General features: G+C 49.9%; 1 protein-coding gene across 1 annotated transcript in view; it reads right to left on the bottom strand.

Moving 5' to 3' along the window:
* Positions 1-4,955: 4,955 nt before the first annotated feature.
* Positions 4,956-13,495, bottom strand: part of acin1a (apoptotic chromatin condensation inducer 1a) — a 28,308-nt gene continuing 19,768 nt past the window's right edge. The window contains exons 8-18 of the mRNA XM_023832571.2: positions 13,211-13,292; positions 9,181-9,226; positions 8,915-9,090; positions 8,426-8,587; positions 7,886-8,066; positions 7,625-7,770; positions 7,406-7,513; positions 7,200-7,307; positions 6,659-6,944; positions 6,480-6,580; positions 4,956-6,273 (exon numbers count right to left, since the gene is read on the bottom strand). Coding sequence (XP_023688339.2) covers positions 5,920-6,273; positions 6,480-6,580; positions 6,659-6,944; positions 7,200-7,307; positions 7,406-7,513; positions 7,625-7,770; positions 7,886-8,066; positions 8,426-8,587; positions 8,915-9,090; positions 9,181-9,226; positions 13,211-13,292 — 1,750 coding nt within the window. The 3' untranslated portion in view covers positions 4,956-5,919. The remainder of the gene's footprint in view (positions 6,274-6,479; positions 6,581-6,658; positions 6,945-7,199; positions 7,308-7,405; positions 7,514-7,624; positions 7,771-7,885; positions 8,067-8,425; positions 8,588-8,914; positions 9,091-9,180; positions 9,227-13,210; positions 13,293-13,495) is intronic.

The raw sequence follows: 13,495 nt of genomic DNA, 5'->3' as shown, positions 1-13,495 counted from the left end.
GTCTTGTTTTCCATCTTTTCTGGCCACGCTGTTAATTCAAGATCTCATCTCCCGTTTCATGCTAGTATGTGGAAACTGGCAGCACTAAAAGTAGGTTGGAAAATGAACACCAAGCCCAAGTTCTAAATGAAACCAAGAATGATAATTGGGCAAGCGCTTGGCACCGAGGGCAACAGCGTATTTCGGTGGACTGGCACGGGCACGCCGTAACGGGTCAGGCCACCGCCTGTGGCACTGCAATTCACCCTGGCGCCCTTCACCAGAGGAATCTCGGGGAGGTGAGGGGAGGAGGGGCCGGGAGTTGTTTTGGATTTCCTTGGATGGAGGTCAGGAGTCACAAGACTCGAGGTTTGGGGGGTAGGTGGAGAGTTAGGAGAGTCGTCAGTAGAATAACTTGCTAGAGAGGCAGATATCCAGCAGAATTTAATCTAAAACAGCTGGAATTCCTTCAGCATCTTGTATAGCCGCACACACACGCAGTGGGAAGCCGGTGTGTGCGCCCGCCGCAGCCTTCCTGCAGCGCATGTGTGTGCGCATTTAACCGCGCTCATCCCCCGCCGGTGCAAACGTGCCCCAGCCGCGCGCCGTAGTCCCCGCGGGCGGCTCGCGTCCGTCCCCTTCCCTTCCCCGCTGATTCTGCAGTCTGAAAAACAAGCTCAGCACTTTTCTCCAGCTGACCCGCTGCTGCTCTGCTCTCCCCGTCCTTCTCTCTCTCGCCTTTGTAACTAAAGTCTTTACTTCCTTGCTAAATGCCTTTTAACTGAAAACACTCATTTTACCACAAAATTATTCTTTTCCCCTCTCTAGCACCACCCCCCCCCACCACTGCCAATTTTTCCTCTCCCCACTTGACCTAATTTCATACTTTATTTCACTTTGGGGTACAGTTCCCCCCCCACCCCTCCCATCAATGTGTTTATCACTGTGTCTGTGATTTAGCTTGAACTGAACACCCCCCCCCCCTTCTGTACCTCCACCTCTCTGGTTTATCCATACCAGTACTTTTTTTTCTCCTATGCTGTCCCTTTTTCCGAGGGTCGGGTTTCCAGCTCTTCCTCCGCTTCCCTGCACTCCCTATATCCCTCACGTCGTCTCTCTCCCTCATCCCCCCCCCTCTCTGGCTGTCAGCTGATCGGTGTCTCACCTTCCTCAAAAGAATTCATCTCTGGCCTCCACCATATTTCCCTGCATATTTTCACTAGTCAAACACTCACGGCCGCCTCACAGCTAAGCCCGTTTCACTGCGATGCACTGGCGCGGCAGACAGCTGCCTGAGTTCCACAGATCCACGTCACCTGGAAGTTTTCATAAAATACCTACCATCCTTTTCTGCATCGTAAAGAGGAAAAGGGCTGATGTAAAATTTGGTGACTTCCTTAACATGCTTATAAACATTGCGCTTTGGAAATAAGTAGCTTAAATATTTTACGCCAATAAAGATCTTTGAATGCAAGTACTGCTGAAAGACATATGAATGTACGCCACATGTGTCTAATTACGTTTGGCTTGCCTGGGCACCTCTTGCAGATCACAAATACACAAACTTCACTCATCTATTCTCCTCCATCAAAGATTAGAAGCAGAGTCTCAGTCAAAACTGTTAGACCCTGCGAAGAGTCCTTATCGTGAACTTCACAACCACAACCATGGTGTCAGGGTAGGAATGAGGAAGGCCAGGAAATTTCATTCCAATACTGTTGCCTCACTGCTCTGGCAAGGAATTAATATGCCTTCAGGGTCACTACTGTCGGAAAAACCCACTCCGGAAACGGCAAATAAACCATTGTGTGTTAAACTTTTATGAGTAAACCTTTGTTATTCAGCGATCCATGTGGCTTTTAATCATTTACTTGTTCAGTTGGGGTATGAAGTCTGCCTTTCCTCAGAATCTTCCAACCGGGCTGCACAGCCGACCACCAGGAGGTCAGTTCTGCGAAGAACGCAATGCTTGCATTTTCGGCAGGTGGAGAACCTTCCGACTTCAGCGGTGGTGGGGGGGGGGGGGGGGGGGGGAGAACAACAGAAACTTAATACACATTGTAGGGAGTCAAACAATCAACATCTGGACCGTCTCCGGCAGCTTCCCAAACCAATCAGGATGTGACTACTGTTGCTGAATCAGATCTGCCCCGCCAATTCAAATCCCGGCCAGACACCTTCACCTGACCCAGTCATATCAACAAAGAAACCTGCCCCCCCCCCCCCCCGCAAAACCCTGTTCCGGCCAGCCAGCACTTCTAACATGGAGCTATTTATAAACTTCCAGGCCACATCAGACGCCCCCCCACCCCCACTAATGGAGTGTATTACAGCGCCCCCACCTCACTCGCCCCACCCTCAACCTTTCCTTGAACACGGTAAGTAGCATATGGTTCACATTTAAGGACGCAGAGCAAAGAGCAGGAAGAGGGTGAGAGAGATGGATGGGGGTTTCCAGGCGAGACCAAAGATGCCACATCCGAGAGTGATTTGGCGGGGGGGTCTGACGTTATGAGCCAGACAGGGGCCACCTCAGGAGCACCTGGTTTTCAGGGCCAGTTGAGGTAGATAGACTGAGCTTGGGGGAGGTCCCAAAAGGAAGGCACATACCACCAGTAGGCATGGTAAGAGACCACCTACCTCCAGAACGTCCAAATGGACTCAGTCTACCTTGGCTCAGCAAACCAAATCATAGGGAAGACTGTTTTGTAGTCTTTATTTCTTCTATTGCAGGACATACGAGATCATCAAAACAAAAACAAAACAGGAACACATGACCCTCTCACCAATATTGACTTATGTGTGTCATATTACAGAGGCAAGCCTCGAGCCTGTGTTACAGTGTCAGCCACAAGCTCCCTTCAGTATTCAAATACTGCTAAAGTGCATTTATGGGGGGGGGGGGGGTAGTCCAATTTTCCCCCATAACCACATGAAGCCCTTAATGTTGAAATGTTCAGTCAACTTTTTTTTTTTTTTTCTTCTTCACAACAGATGCACGGGGAGCATTTATGTAACACTCCTTTTATCTGGCTAAACAAAAAAAAAACAACAGAACCCATATTTTTCTGCCAAAGTCTTTAATGGCTAAGGGTAGGACAGGCGGCCCAGCCTGACCCGGACACGCTGGGTTGCAGAGTATTTTGCATAAGGTAGAAAAAATGCATAACTCAGCAACCGAGTGATAATTACAGGGGGACGCTGCTTAGCTCGGCAGGAAGAGTGACGGACCCAAGCTGCCGAGTGAGAAGAGGAAGACGCAAATACAATGGGTCCCGGGCAGAGAGGAAGGAAGGGAAGACGAAGGCAGTAGCGGGGAGCGGCGGACAGGGCCTGGATGGGCTAAGCGACAAAACTGTAATCTTAGCATTAGCACTGCAGCGTTATAGCACATTAATAGGAGTCTGGCGTGCACCGTTTCGCATATAAATTTTTAAGCAGATAGAGCCAAAAGCTCAGGTTCCATTTATTCCGTTTCATTTGAGCTGCACACCGAGGAAAAGGCGAGCAAGTGTCTGCGAAAAAGTTTAGGAAAGCAATATATCGATTCACCATAGTAACATCAGCTTTACCATATTTTCCACCTCAACTCATTTTTCCCCTCACATACACCCAGGAAAAACTGGCTTTAAGTCTAAGAACCCATAGAATACTATGGAAACACAGCGATGCAGAGACAAAAAGAAGCACACAATCATATTGCAACAATAGGTCATAAGTGCTCAAACATCCAGTACGAAACTGGGAGGTAAACTCTTCAGCACAACTGCCTTTTGGAGATGTCCTGCTATTTTGATCTTGACATAAAATGGTGGCTTTAAATGGTGTCAGGAAATGTCGCTGTGCTGACACCTGCTGGCCATGCAGACTCTGTGCAGCAGAAAACAAAAAGCTGAAGGCCTTTACAAAGAAAGGCTGTAAAGCCCTCAAGTGCCTTGGGCTGATTGAAATTCCTTTATTGCGCCGTTGGTGGTGCTGCGTCCCCCCCTCTGTACATGACCTTTCCCCTACAAATGCGGCACAACTTCACTCGGAACACGTGACAGACTTAAACCATCCGGTTGTGTTGAACGCCAGAGGCATTGTTGTTTCTAGAGCCAGAAAACCTGTATCTTCTCCCCGACGTCCGGGGATATAAAATGTATTATTCAATGGACTTTCCATAATTTTCCACATGTATCATGCACATCAACTTTTTAAAAACTGCTGTCGTCTTGGCACTTGCTGCAATTTTATGTTTCGTTTTGTCATGAATCAAGTAGTTTGCATTAGAAAACAAATTGCTGAAATTCCTGTAATTTTTGTCTGATTTTCATCATTCCTGTCCCAAATCCAGATGAAATCTTACTTTGTATACAAAGCAAGCAGGAACCCAAAGCCAATCACGTGAGACCAAGTTCCTTTCACTTCAGAAAAGGGAGACAGCTAGGGGTGGGAAACAAACAAAAGGGTTCTCACAAAAATACCAGTTAAGCAGCGCAATTCTCCTTCGAGCTGCGACTCGCCAGAGCTGAGGAACCACCTATAACTCAGGTTACACTGCTTGTTCACACTGGTCAGATCCAGTGTTGACTCCCAGCACTAGAGCCTGCAGGGGGTGGGCTGGGTTCCAGTCACCTCGTCTCTTACTGGCTTTACCAAGGTATCAGATACCAGGATCACTTCAGGCTGCATGCACATTATGTCATGTGCTTTGTAGTCCAGTAGTTGGCTCACTTCAAACCGTGTGAGGTCTGTGTATCTGTTCCCAACAGGGGAGCCTGTGATGTCTGGAGAGGGCTCTGCATTGAGGTCCTAATGCTTCTCTGGGAGGAATGGTAGGTGTTCAAGGTGTGCCTGGGCAGTGAGTAGGATGTTTGTCAGCACAGGTGCTGGGTGCAGTGGGGGCTGTGCTGATGTCTGAGGTGGGGGTGTGCTTGTCGGAAGTTCACGTGAACGGCACTGCTTCATACATCCATGCTCCACCAAAGGCGAAAGTCTTTAAATTTCATTTTTATTCTTTGTACATTCAGCACTTACAGGAAAAAAAAAAAAAAAATCAAAATTTCATACTAAAATTATAAAATTAAAAATATTAAAAGTCATTTCATTTATGGAGGTTAAACTCACCCATCCCCAGATACCCCTGGCACAACTGTCCATCATTCTCATAGCTGATACTGACGGGTGGGGGGGGGGGCATACGGATTTTACAGAAACTCTGGAAATGGGGGAGGGGGTTACTGATAAGGAGGGGGTGGGGGGAAAAAAAAACATGGAAACAGCATCTCATGCCAGGGGTTCTGTGTCTCTGCTCAGGCCACAGCGACAGCAGAGAGGACGCAGCCGCGGCATTGGAGCGAGCCGAGCGTGCGGTAAGCGTCCGCACGAAGGCCGGCGACTCAGAGCGCCCCCTGCAGGACAGGGAATGTGGGCCAGCCGGAAGTCTCTCTCCAGACAGGGCTCCGCAGCTGAGTGTGTCTGCCCTCGGGAAGGTGTGGTGGGAAACCACACACGTGCTCTGAAGGTTTGGGTGCTGGGGGTGGGGGTGGGGGGGGGGATGGGGTTTGGTGGCGGCGCTGAACACACCCAAAGCGAATGCTTTGCCCAAGCACACATGAGCAGACAGAACACGCCATGAGGCTCACCGGCAGGGAGCCTCACACCGGCTACACTGTATGTCTGAATGCTGGAGGAGGGGGCAGTCTGGGGCATAACAGGGCCCCTCCCAGTGGTGGGACGTGAAGGTCAGTGTGGTCTGTGCTGTTGAGGAGGAAGAGGCATGTGGCATTCATGCGTGCGGGTCAGGGGGGGTGCAGGGACTTAAGACCATGTGTGTGAGGGCGCGGGCGGGCGGGCGCAGCAGGACTGTACAAGGTGAGGGCGGCGGCACGCAGAGGCTGTTAACAGAGTCGCGCTTTTTCCTGAAGCCACACGGCGCAGCGCTGGGGGCTCAGAGTCTTAGTGGCGTCTGTCCCGACTGGGGGGGTTGCTGCGGCTGCGGGAGCGCCGGGCCCCGCTGCTGCCCCCTGCTGCTCGGCTCTCTCCACCTCTGCTGCGCTGCGCCTCCTTCTTCTTCTCCCCGTCCCGCTCCCGTTCCCTGTCCCGCTCCCGGCCACGCTCCCTCTCCCGCTCTCCATCCCCCCGGCCACCCCCCTCCGTCGCCCCGCTTCCACCGCCTGCCTCCTTCTCACGCCCCTTCATCCTCTCCTTGCGCTCCTCCTCCCGCTTCCTCTCCTCCTCCTCCTGCATCTCCTTGCGCCGCTTCTCCCGCTCCTTCATGCGCTCCGCACGCTCCTTCTCTCGCTGTACCACCTATAGCAGAGAGCAGATGCCATGAAACAACTGTGTGTCTAACAATGACCAGGGGCGGGGCCAATACCCTCAGCTCAAAGCTGACTGGCCACTTTTGCCAGTCACTAACCGAATCAAAACGTATCATTGGTTGATCAGGTTGGTACCTCTGTATGAATTTTGGCCCCTCCTATGCTCCCCACCTGAAAAAAAAAAATTCACCATACCTGTTCATCAGTGAGGGGAAGCCAGTATATACAAGGGGCTGCTTTGGTCTTGTAGAACAGGTCGTCCAGCAGTTTGGCTGGTGGTTCTTCCGGAGCTTTCTCTGCAAAACACATACCGGTAAGACACAGGTCCAGAACTGCAAAGTCAGCCAGATGCCATGTCCTTCAAGCCCACACACCTTTCTTGTCCGCCTTTCTCTCCTTGCTCTTCCCGCGCTCCTTGCGCCTCCGCTCTCGGTCCCGTGACCGGGAGCGCCGCTCAGCGCCCTCCCTGTCCTCGCCGGGCCGGCCGAAATCCCGGACCTTGTCGCGGTCCCACTCGCGCTCGCCGCGGGCTCTCTCCCGGCGCTCCATCTCACGTTCACGCTCTGCCCGCTGGTCACGCTCCGGGGGCCGTGCGGTGGGCCCCGGAGGCTCCTCACCGGGGCCACGCTCTGGGACCACAAGGCCACGGTGGAAATCCAGCTGCCGAGCAAAGGCCGGGGGGGGCGGGGATTAATTACACTTTGCCTAATGAACCGGCTCAAAAAAATGTATATGCATAAATTTCAGAAGGATTATGGCAGCCTTTAATGTTTCTCAGACCGGAGTTGGGAAGGAGCAGCAAAGACGTGGGCCGATCGCGGTCCCTGAGGACCGGGTTGAGAAACGCCACCTCAGCACCGGAAAGCTAGGCGTGGCATAGCCTCTCCGCGGCCAGACCAGGAGGAGCCTACTCACCTCATCCTTCTCTGCAAAGTCCACACTGAGGAATTTGGGGTTGCTCTGGGGCCACTTCACCCCATGGAGGGCAGACCTTGTGGCTAGCGCCTCCTCTGTGCTGGAGTACTAAAGACAGGGCAGATGGGGCTGGTATGAGAACATGGGGGAGGTGCAGAGGACGGAGGAGTGGGCAGGATCAAGGGGATGCGGGATCAAGGCCTCACCGTCACGTAGCAGTGCGACTTGATCTTGTCGATCCAGAAGTCCTCCTCCAGCAGAGTGCCCGTGCGGCTCAGCAGCTCCTTCAGCTGGCCCAAGGTGAACGGCCTCACCTACAACAGAGATGAGGAATGGGGTGACGTCACGCTGCTGCCGGGGAATACGCCATAAGGGGGTGCCCTCGCGTTGCCGAGCAACGGAGTGGCCGGCATCCTGCTTCTCACCAGGTTACAGACGTGGACGATGTTGGTGATTTTGCCACGGGGGGGTGAAGGTTGTTTGGTGCTGGGAAGTGGGTCATCTATAGTGATGGAGACGCCCGACTTCTGCTGGCTGATAGAGCGGCGCACCAGCGTATCGCTGGGTGGCACTGAGAAACAGGGAAACGGGGCAATGAGCAAGAAAGACACGGGCAGAGCGCCGAAAATGGACCGTGGACATGCTTCTGCACAGCTGGTCCGGCTGAATCGACCTTCCCAGCTCACCCTTCATTTCAGCCTCACAGGCGGCCGTGGGGGCTGGCATCTCCATGGGCACCGGCAGGGAGATCTCCTCCTCCTTCTCCTCCTTGGACTCTTCCTGGCTCTTTTCCATCTCGGGAGGCTCCCTGTCCTCCTCCCTCTTCGTCTCCTCCTGTCCATTCTCCTGGCTTTCAGCGGAAACCACCTGAGGGGCGGGCGAACAGGAGGAGGGGGAGAAGATGGCTTTTGTCATCGTAGAAATACAATTAAATATCAGTTGAAGCAAGCCAGTAGATGCCAAGTCAAAAAAAATTATATATATAAAATGAGTAGCACATAGGCAAGAAACATTATAAATAAAACAGATATATACAAGGATTAAAGAATGAAGATATGTTGGTATTGGAATCAAAGCACCCAGTGCCCAGCATTGACTGGAGGAAGCGGGAACAAGCGAGATGGAGGGGGAGGGTATTAATCACACAGAGTATCTGAAATACATCACACGTCACACCAGAGGGGTCATGGACACGGCCGGGGCAGACCGCCAGGAAGGCGTCCAACCTGCGTGACGGTTCGCTGGATCTTTAGTCCTTTGTCCAGCTCGGCTTCTCCCATCTCCTCCTGCTCGGCGACCTCCTCGTCCCCGGACAGCCGGCCCTCATCCGGATGCAGCTCCACCACGGCCTCCTGCCCCCCTGTGGGCTTGATGTCTGGGATCAAGGACTAAAGGGGACGGGGGAGGTGGGGCAGTTATCAGGAGAGGTGCAAATCAGGCAAAAGCGAAAACGTCCTTGCAAGCACCGCCAGGGCCTGAATGACTGCGCTAACGGCTAACTGTGTGTCTGCAGGCCGGCGTGGCTGCGATGGACCGGCGGGTAAAATGTATGCCGGCGAAAGCGGACGCTGTACAGCAGGGGGTTGTGGGAAATGCCCCATAAGCGTCATGCATGGAAACACCGATGCAGATAAACACAAGCGAGCTGGCTATATGCTAAATGTTGCCATCGTAACCATTAACCTGGAATAAACTGCATATAAGCCACGCCTCACCTTCAGCGAATCTGTAGTGATGCTAATGGAAGGCTTCTTGGCAGTGACAGCAGCACTGGAGCCCCATCTCCTCTTCCTCCCCGCCAAAGCACCAGAGTCCGCCTCGGTCGGCGAGCCGAGGGGGGCGGCCGGGGGTGTCGCTGCAGGGGTGGCTCCCGGGGACAGCTTTCCGCCCGCTGGGGGACGGGGGAAGGGGGCAGAGGCTGAGCATCCAAAGGCTGCTTGTGTGACAGAGTGACAGCACAAAAAACGGCCGGGACACTCACCGCTCAGTGAGATCTTGCGGACTGGGAATGTTTTCGCTGTGGCGCTCTAAAAGGGAGGGAAACGCAGTATGATAAATGCCTTATTCGCCATGTGCAGAAGTACAAGCACAGGTACACTGGAATTCTCTTCTCCTGCCCCATTTTGCTCTACATAGTTGGAGGTCACAGCACAGGGTCAGCCAACGTACGTAACCCCTAGGAGCTGGGGGGGGGGTTAAGGGTCTCGCTCAAGGGCCCACGGACATGTGACTGTTCTGTCGAGGCCGGGGCTCGAACTGGTGATCTTCCAATCACAGGAAAAAACGGGAGAGCACGAACGCAGAACGCAGAACGCAAAACCAGAACCGATGCACTCAAGATTCCCACATCAGGGAGGGAATTCCAAGCGGTCAGCACAGCCGAAGCCCGACCTTATGTGAACCACCTTGGTGATGATGTTATCGCCCCAAAAAGGCAAGTATGAAGCCACTAAATATAAAAATATAAATGAATTATAAAGGAGGTGAATATCATTGCCATTCACAAACTGACCTGAGCCTGAGTTTAAAGTCTAAAGGGCTGTAGAGACTGGAGCCGGTGACTGACAGCACAGGACCAGCCATGCAGGCACCAAGAAACATAAGTCAGGCTCGACTGCAGTGGCTGTGATCATTGTGGTATATTGCCGGAAAATGCTAGACAGGCAGTAACGTGAACCAAAGCATATCAAGCCTATTACACAGCAGCCATTCATCAGCAACTTAACCTGATAAGGGTCACAACAGGGTCTAGCACCTGTCCCAGACAACACAGGGCACCCGGCAAGGGCTCCCCCTGGAGGGGGTGTCGGTCCATCACAGGGCAGACACACGATCATTACAGATGCTCTGATCGGTCTGCAGCCTATTTAAAATTGGTCTATTTTCAGTTTAAGAGCACTTGATCGGTGGCCATTAATAATAAAGAAATCTTCCTGTGTTTCTAGGAAAAGCATAGACCTGCCACCAAGAGCCTTTTTGTGGCAGTAAGCAGCTACTACTTTGTTAAATATTGAGAACATTTTAATTAATTTGAGATTCATCTTTAAAGCAGGCCACCTCATTTTCATCTTTTTACCATATGTAGCCTTTAGAAATAAGGAAAATAATAGTATAGTAATCCCCCTGTATCCACAGTTCACATTATATTATCTAGTAAAAAAATAGTTTATTAGTCACTGGACACAAGCTGCTACAGTGAATCCCATTCATTAAAATACTGCTATTAACTGGTATGGGTGTGTTTGATTTTGAAATACGAGTTTCACTACCATTAGCTTCCCAAAACAATTGGTCACACTTTTAGATACAATTCTGACACAATGGAATAGGTTATCAGTATCTAAGCAGAGCATCGCTACCTTTTAAACAAGCCTGATAGCTATTAGTTTCTCTTCAATAGCTTAACTGAACAATTTTGTTTCCATTAATATAATGAAGTTACACTTTAAATGGGAGATCCCTATGACTGCCGTCAATTCTGATTCCAGTGATCAGCAAATCAGTGACCAGGCCCAAAAACTCGAAGAATCCCTAATAATCATACCATCTACCAGTCTGTCATAATAATTTTAAATAAAATAAACTTATGATAAAACTAGTTATATTAGGATACCTGACCACACTGGGCAGTTAGCATCCAACCACAAGTGGCCAAGTTGAGACAAAACCCAGATCAAGCCAAGCTGTGAGTTCGATTCCCTTTGACTGATGGGAATTCAGCCTTTATCACTGCTGGCTGTGCAGTGCTCTGTCACAGAAAACACAGGATTAAAGCCTTTCATAAGGTCTCCTCTACTTGGACTTATGTTAAGGGACAAGCAACTCTGTCACTTATGAAATGCTCAAATTTAATTGGCAGCAACATATTTAAGTTCTTCCTCCGGAAGAAAACGAAGCCTTGTGCTCTCACTGGTGGCAAGAAATGTGAACAGGGCACGGCGGAATGTGCCACTGCATGTGGAGATTACAGAAACAGTAAGTGACCGAGCTGTACGTCATACTTTATCCATGGTAACTGCACTGCATTCCCAAGTTGCCTGGTCAAAGGCATTAAAAAGAAAAACGAAATGCCCAGATCTTTTGGAAAAATATTTGCCATGAAAAGGCATCACCAAGTCACACGGTAAATGATCCTTGCAAACAAGGACAGTTAAAAGCGACCAGAACCAGCCTGACATTAGAACTGAGAGCTAGAGATCAACTTCGATGAGGGTAATGATCACTTCTCCCCTAGCGCTCTATAAAAGAGCTGGATGAACTTGAGAATGCTCATTATCTGTACTTTTCCCCCTCAGACAGGGATTCTAGGTGTCAGAACAGCTGCAGAAGTTAAGTCCAGGCTGAACAGACACAGGGACACTGCCCCCTAGTGGCCAGGCTGCTTTGAAAGATCCCTGATTTTTTGACTGCCTATTCTCCAACACTATACTTTATCCCACAACATGCACACAGGTAAATCACTTACCAGGGGTCTCTCTAGCTATTCTAAAATATTAGCCAATGAGGCTACCTATACTAGTTTCCTTAACCATGCATAAAATATATTTGCCACAAAATCATTCTCACGCTAAAAACAGGACGGCTTCTACACATGCAAAATAGACCAAATGTGTGTGGCCGTGACACCGTGTGTCTGTAGGAAATTAGCCTGGAGTTGTCTAGCAATTTGCCCACATACAGAATGCATTTTTGTGCATGTTTTTCCTTCCTTAGAATGCCAACTTCCCCAAAGCACCCTTTAGTTCTTAACTTAGAGAGACCACATACAGCATGTGTAAAGGTCAGCATTAAATCTGGAATGTATGGACAGACATTTTGTATTATGCCCCTTTGGCTTGTCCCCCATGCTAACCTAGTTTGTAGCAGCTGTGTGGTGAGTGGTAGCTGTGCTTATTGGTATGAATTAAGGAAACTACTGAAGCTTTCTGAACGCTTTCTCTCAGTGAAGCCCTTACGCACGTCATCATACAGGTCCTGGAATGATTAAGAGATTGCTCATCATTCATTTGCTCATCATTCATGCATTTATTTAAGAGGCGTCTCTTACAGCGACTCGTTCACAAACAACCCAACACTAGTTTCCACCCACTGGTGCAAGTGAAGGTCGCAGCAATATGTCTCTCTCTGTCACACACACACACACACACACACACACACACACACACACACACACACACACACACACACACACAACACACACAAACACACACAAACACACACACACACAAACACAGAAAACCTATTTGATCGGGATTGTGAGTTTGATCTTCACCGGTGTGACGAAATGATGGCGAAATAAATGCGTCATATTCACATTTTAATCACCAGTGGAAATTTGGCGAATTGCCACCGAGAACCTACACTGGGCACAAACAATGTGACAACTGCTTAAATATCCAAATAAACAATATATCTGTATAGACGGGAACAAAACAGGAACAAAACTTCAACAGAACTACTCATAGTGATGAAACAAAGTTAGAAACGCAATTAAAATATGTTAAATCTCATTAATTGCTGCCACCCCTAACAGCTCATATTTGCAGAATAACACGATCACACCCGCGGCAGGAAAAACTTGAAAGTTCTTTGGGATAAAGACATCCTATTAAAGCAGGCAACGTCAATGAAGGGGAGAGGCAGCAGGAGGGGAAAAGGTCCGAGTCAAGTGACTGAAGCAAGATTTATAAAAGGGCTGACTAATAGCTGCAAAAATATAACTATCAGAATGGGGGTAAGAGATAAGACTGGTCCATGTGTTATAGCACATTAGTAAATGTACAGAACAACCTGCTTACAGCACTGCCCTTTGATCATACCATGAAATTGAAAAAAATTTAATCATCAAGATCAGATTCTGCAGGCATTATAACTGTTAGCTGTGAAGAAGCAGAGGTCTGCGACCTGTATAATGTGTTCATGAGCACTGCTCTAGCTTAAGCATTCGCACAGCACAGTGCCATTCCCCCCCCCCCCCCTACACGCCTCCACTCCATTCCCATTGCACTTACCTCTTCTGCAGGCCCTTCCTTGCTCTCTGAAGCCACCTCTATATCCGGGGCAGGCACGTCTGCCGTAGCCTGCTTCACCTCCCTGACACAAAGACAGAGCTCAGCGTCAGCACACAGGAACAAGTCAGGCTTGTATCTGACAAGACGAAGCCCAGCACTGCTAGATTCCTGTGTGCAATGATGACAGAATGTAAAAAGTGATTCAAATCAAACGAAATGAGAACTGAATGTGTCAGACCAGCTTTGAAGGCAAAGGAAAATAGGTCCTGTTGTGTACAATGAGAA

This window comes from Paramormyrops kingsleyae, chromosome 4 (genome assembly GCF_048594095.1).
Source record: "Paramormyrops kingsleyae isolate MSU_618 chromosome 4, PKINGS_0.4, whole genome shotgun sequence".
In the NCBI taxonomy this organism is placed as follows: Eukaryota; Metazoa; Chordata; class Actinopteri; order Osteoglossiformes; family Mormyridae; genus Paramormyrops; species Paramormyrops kingsleyae.
This window is presented reverse-complemented; position numbering and strand designations above follow the sequence as displayed.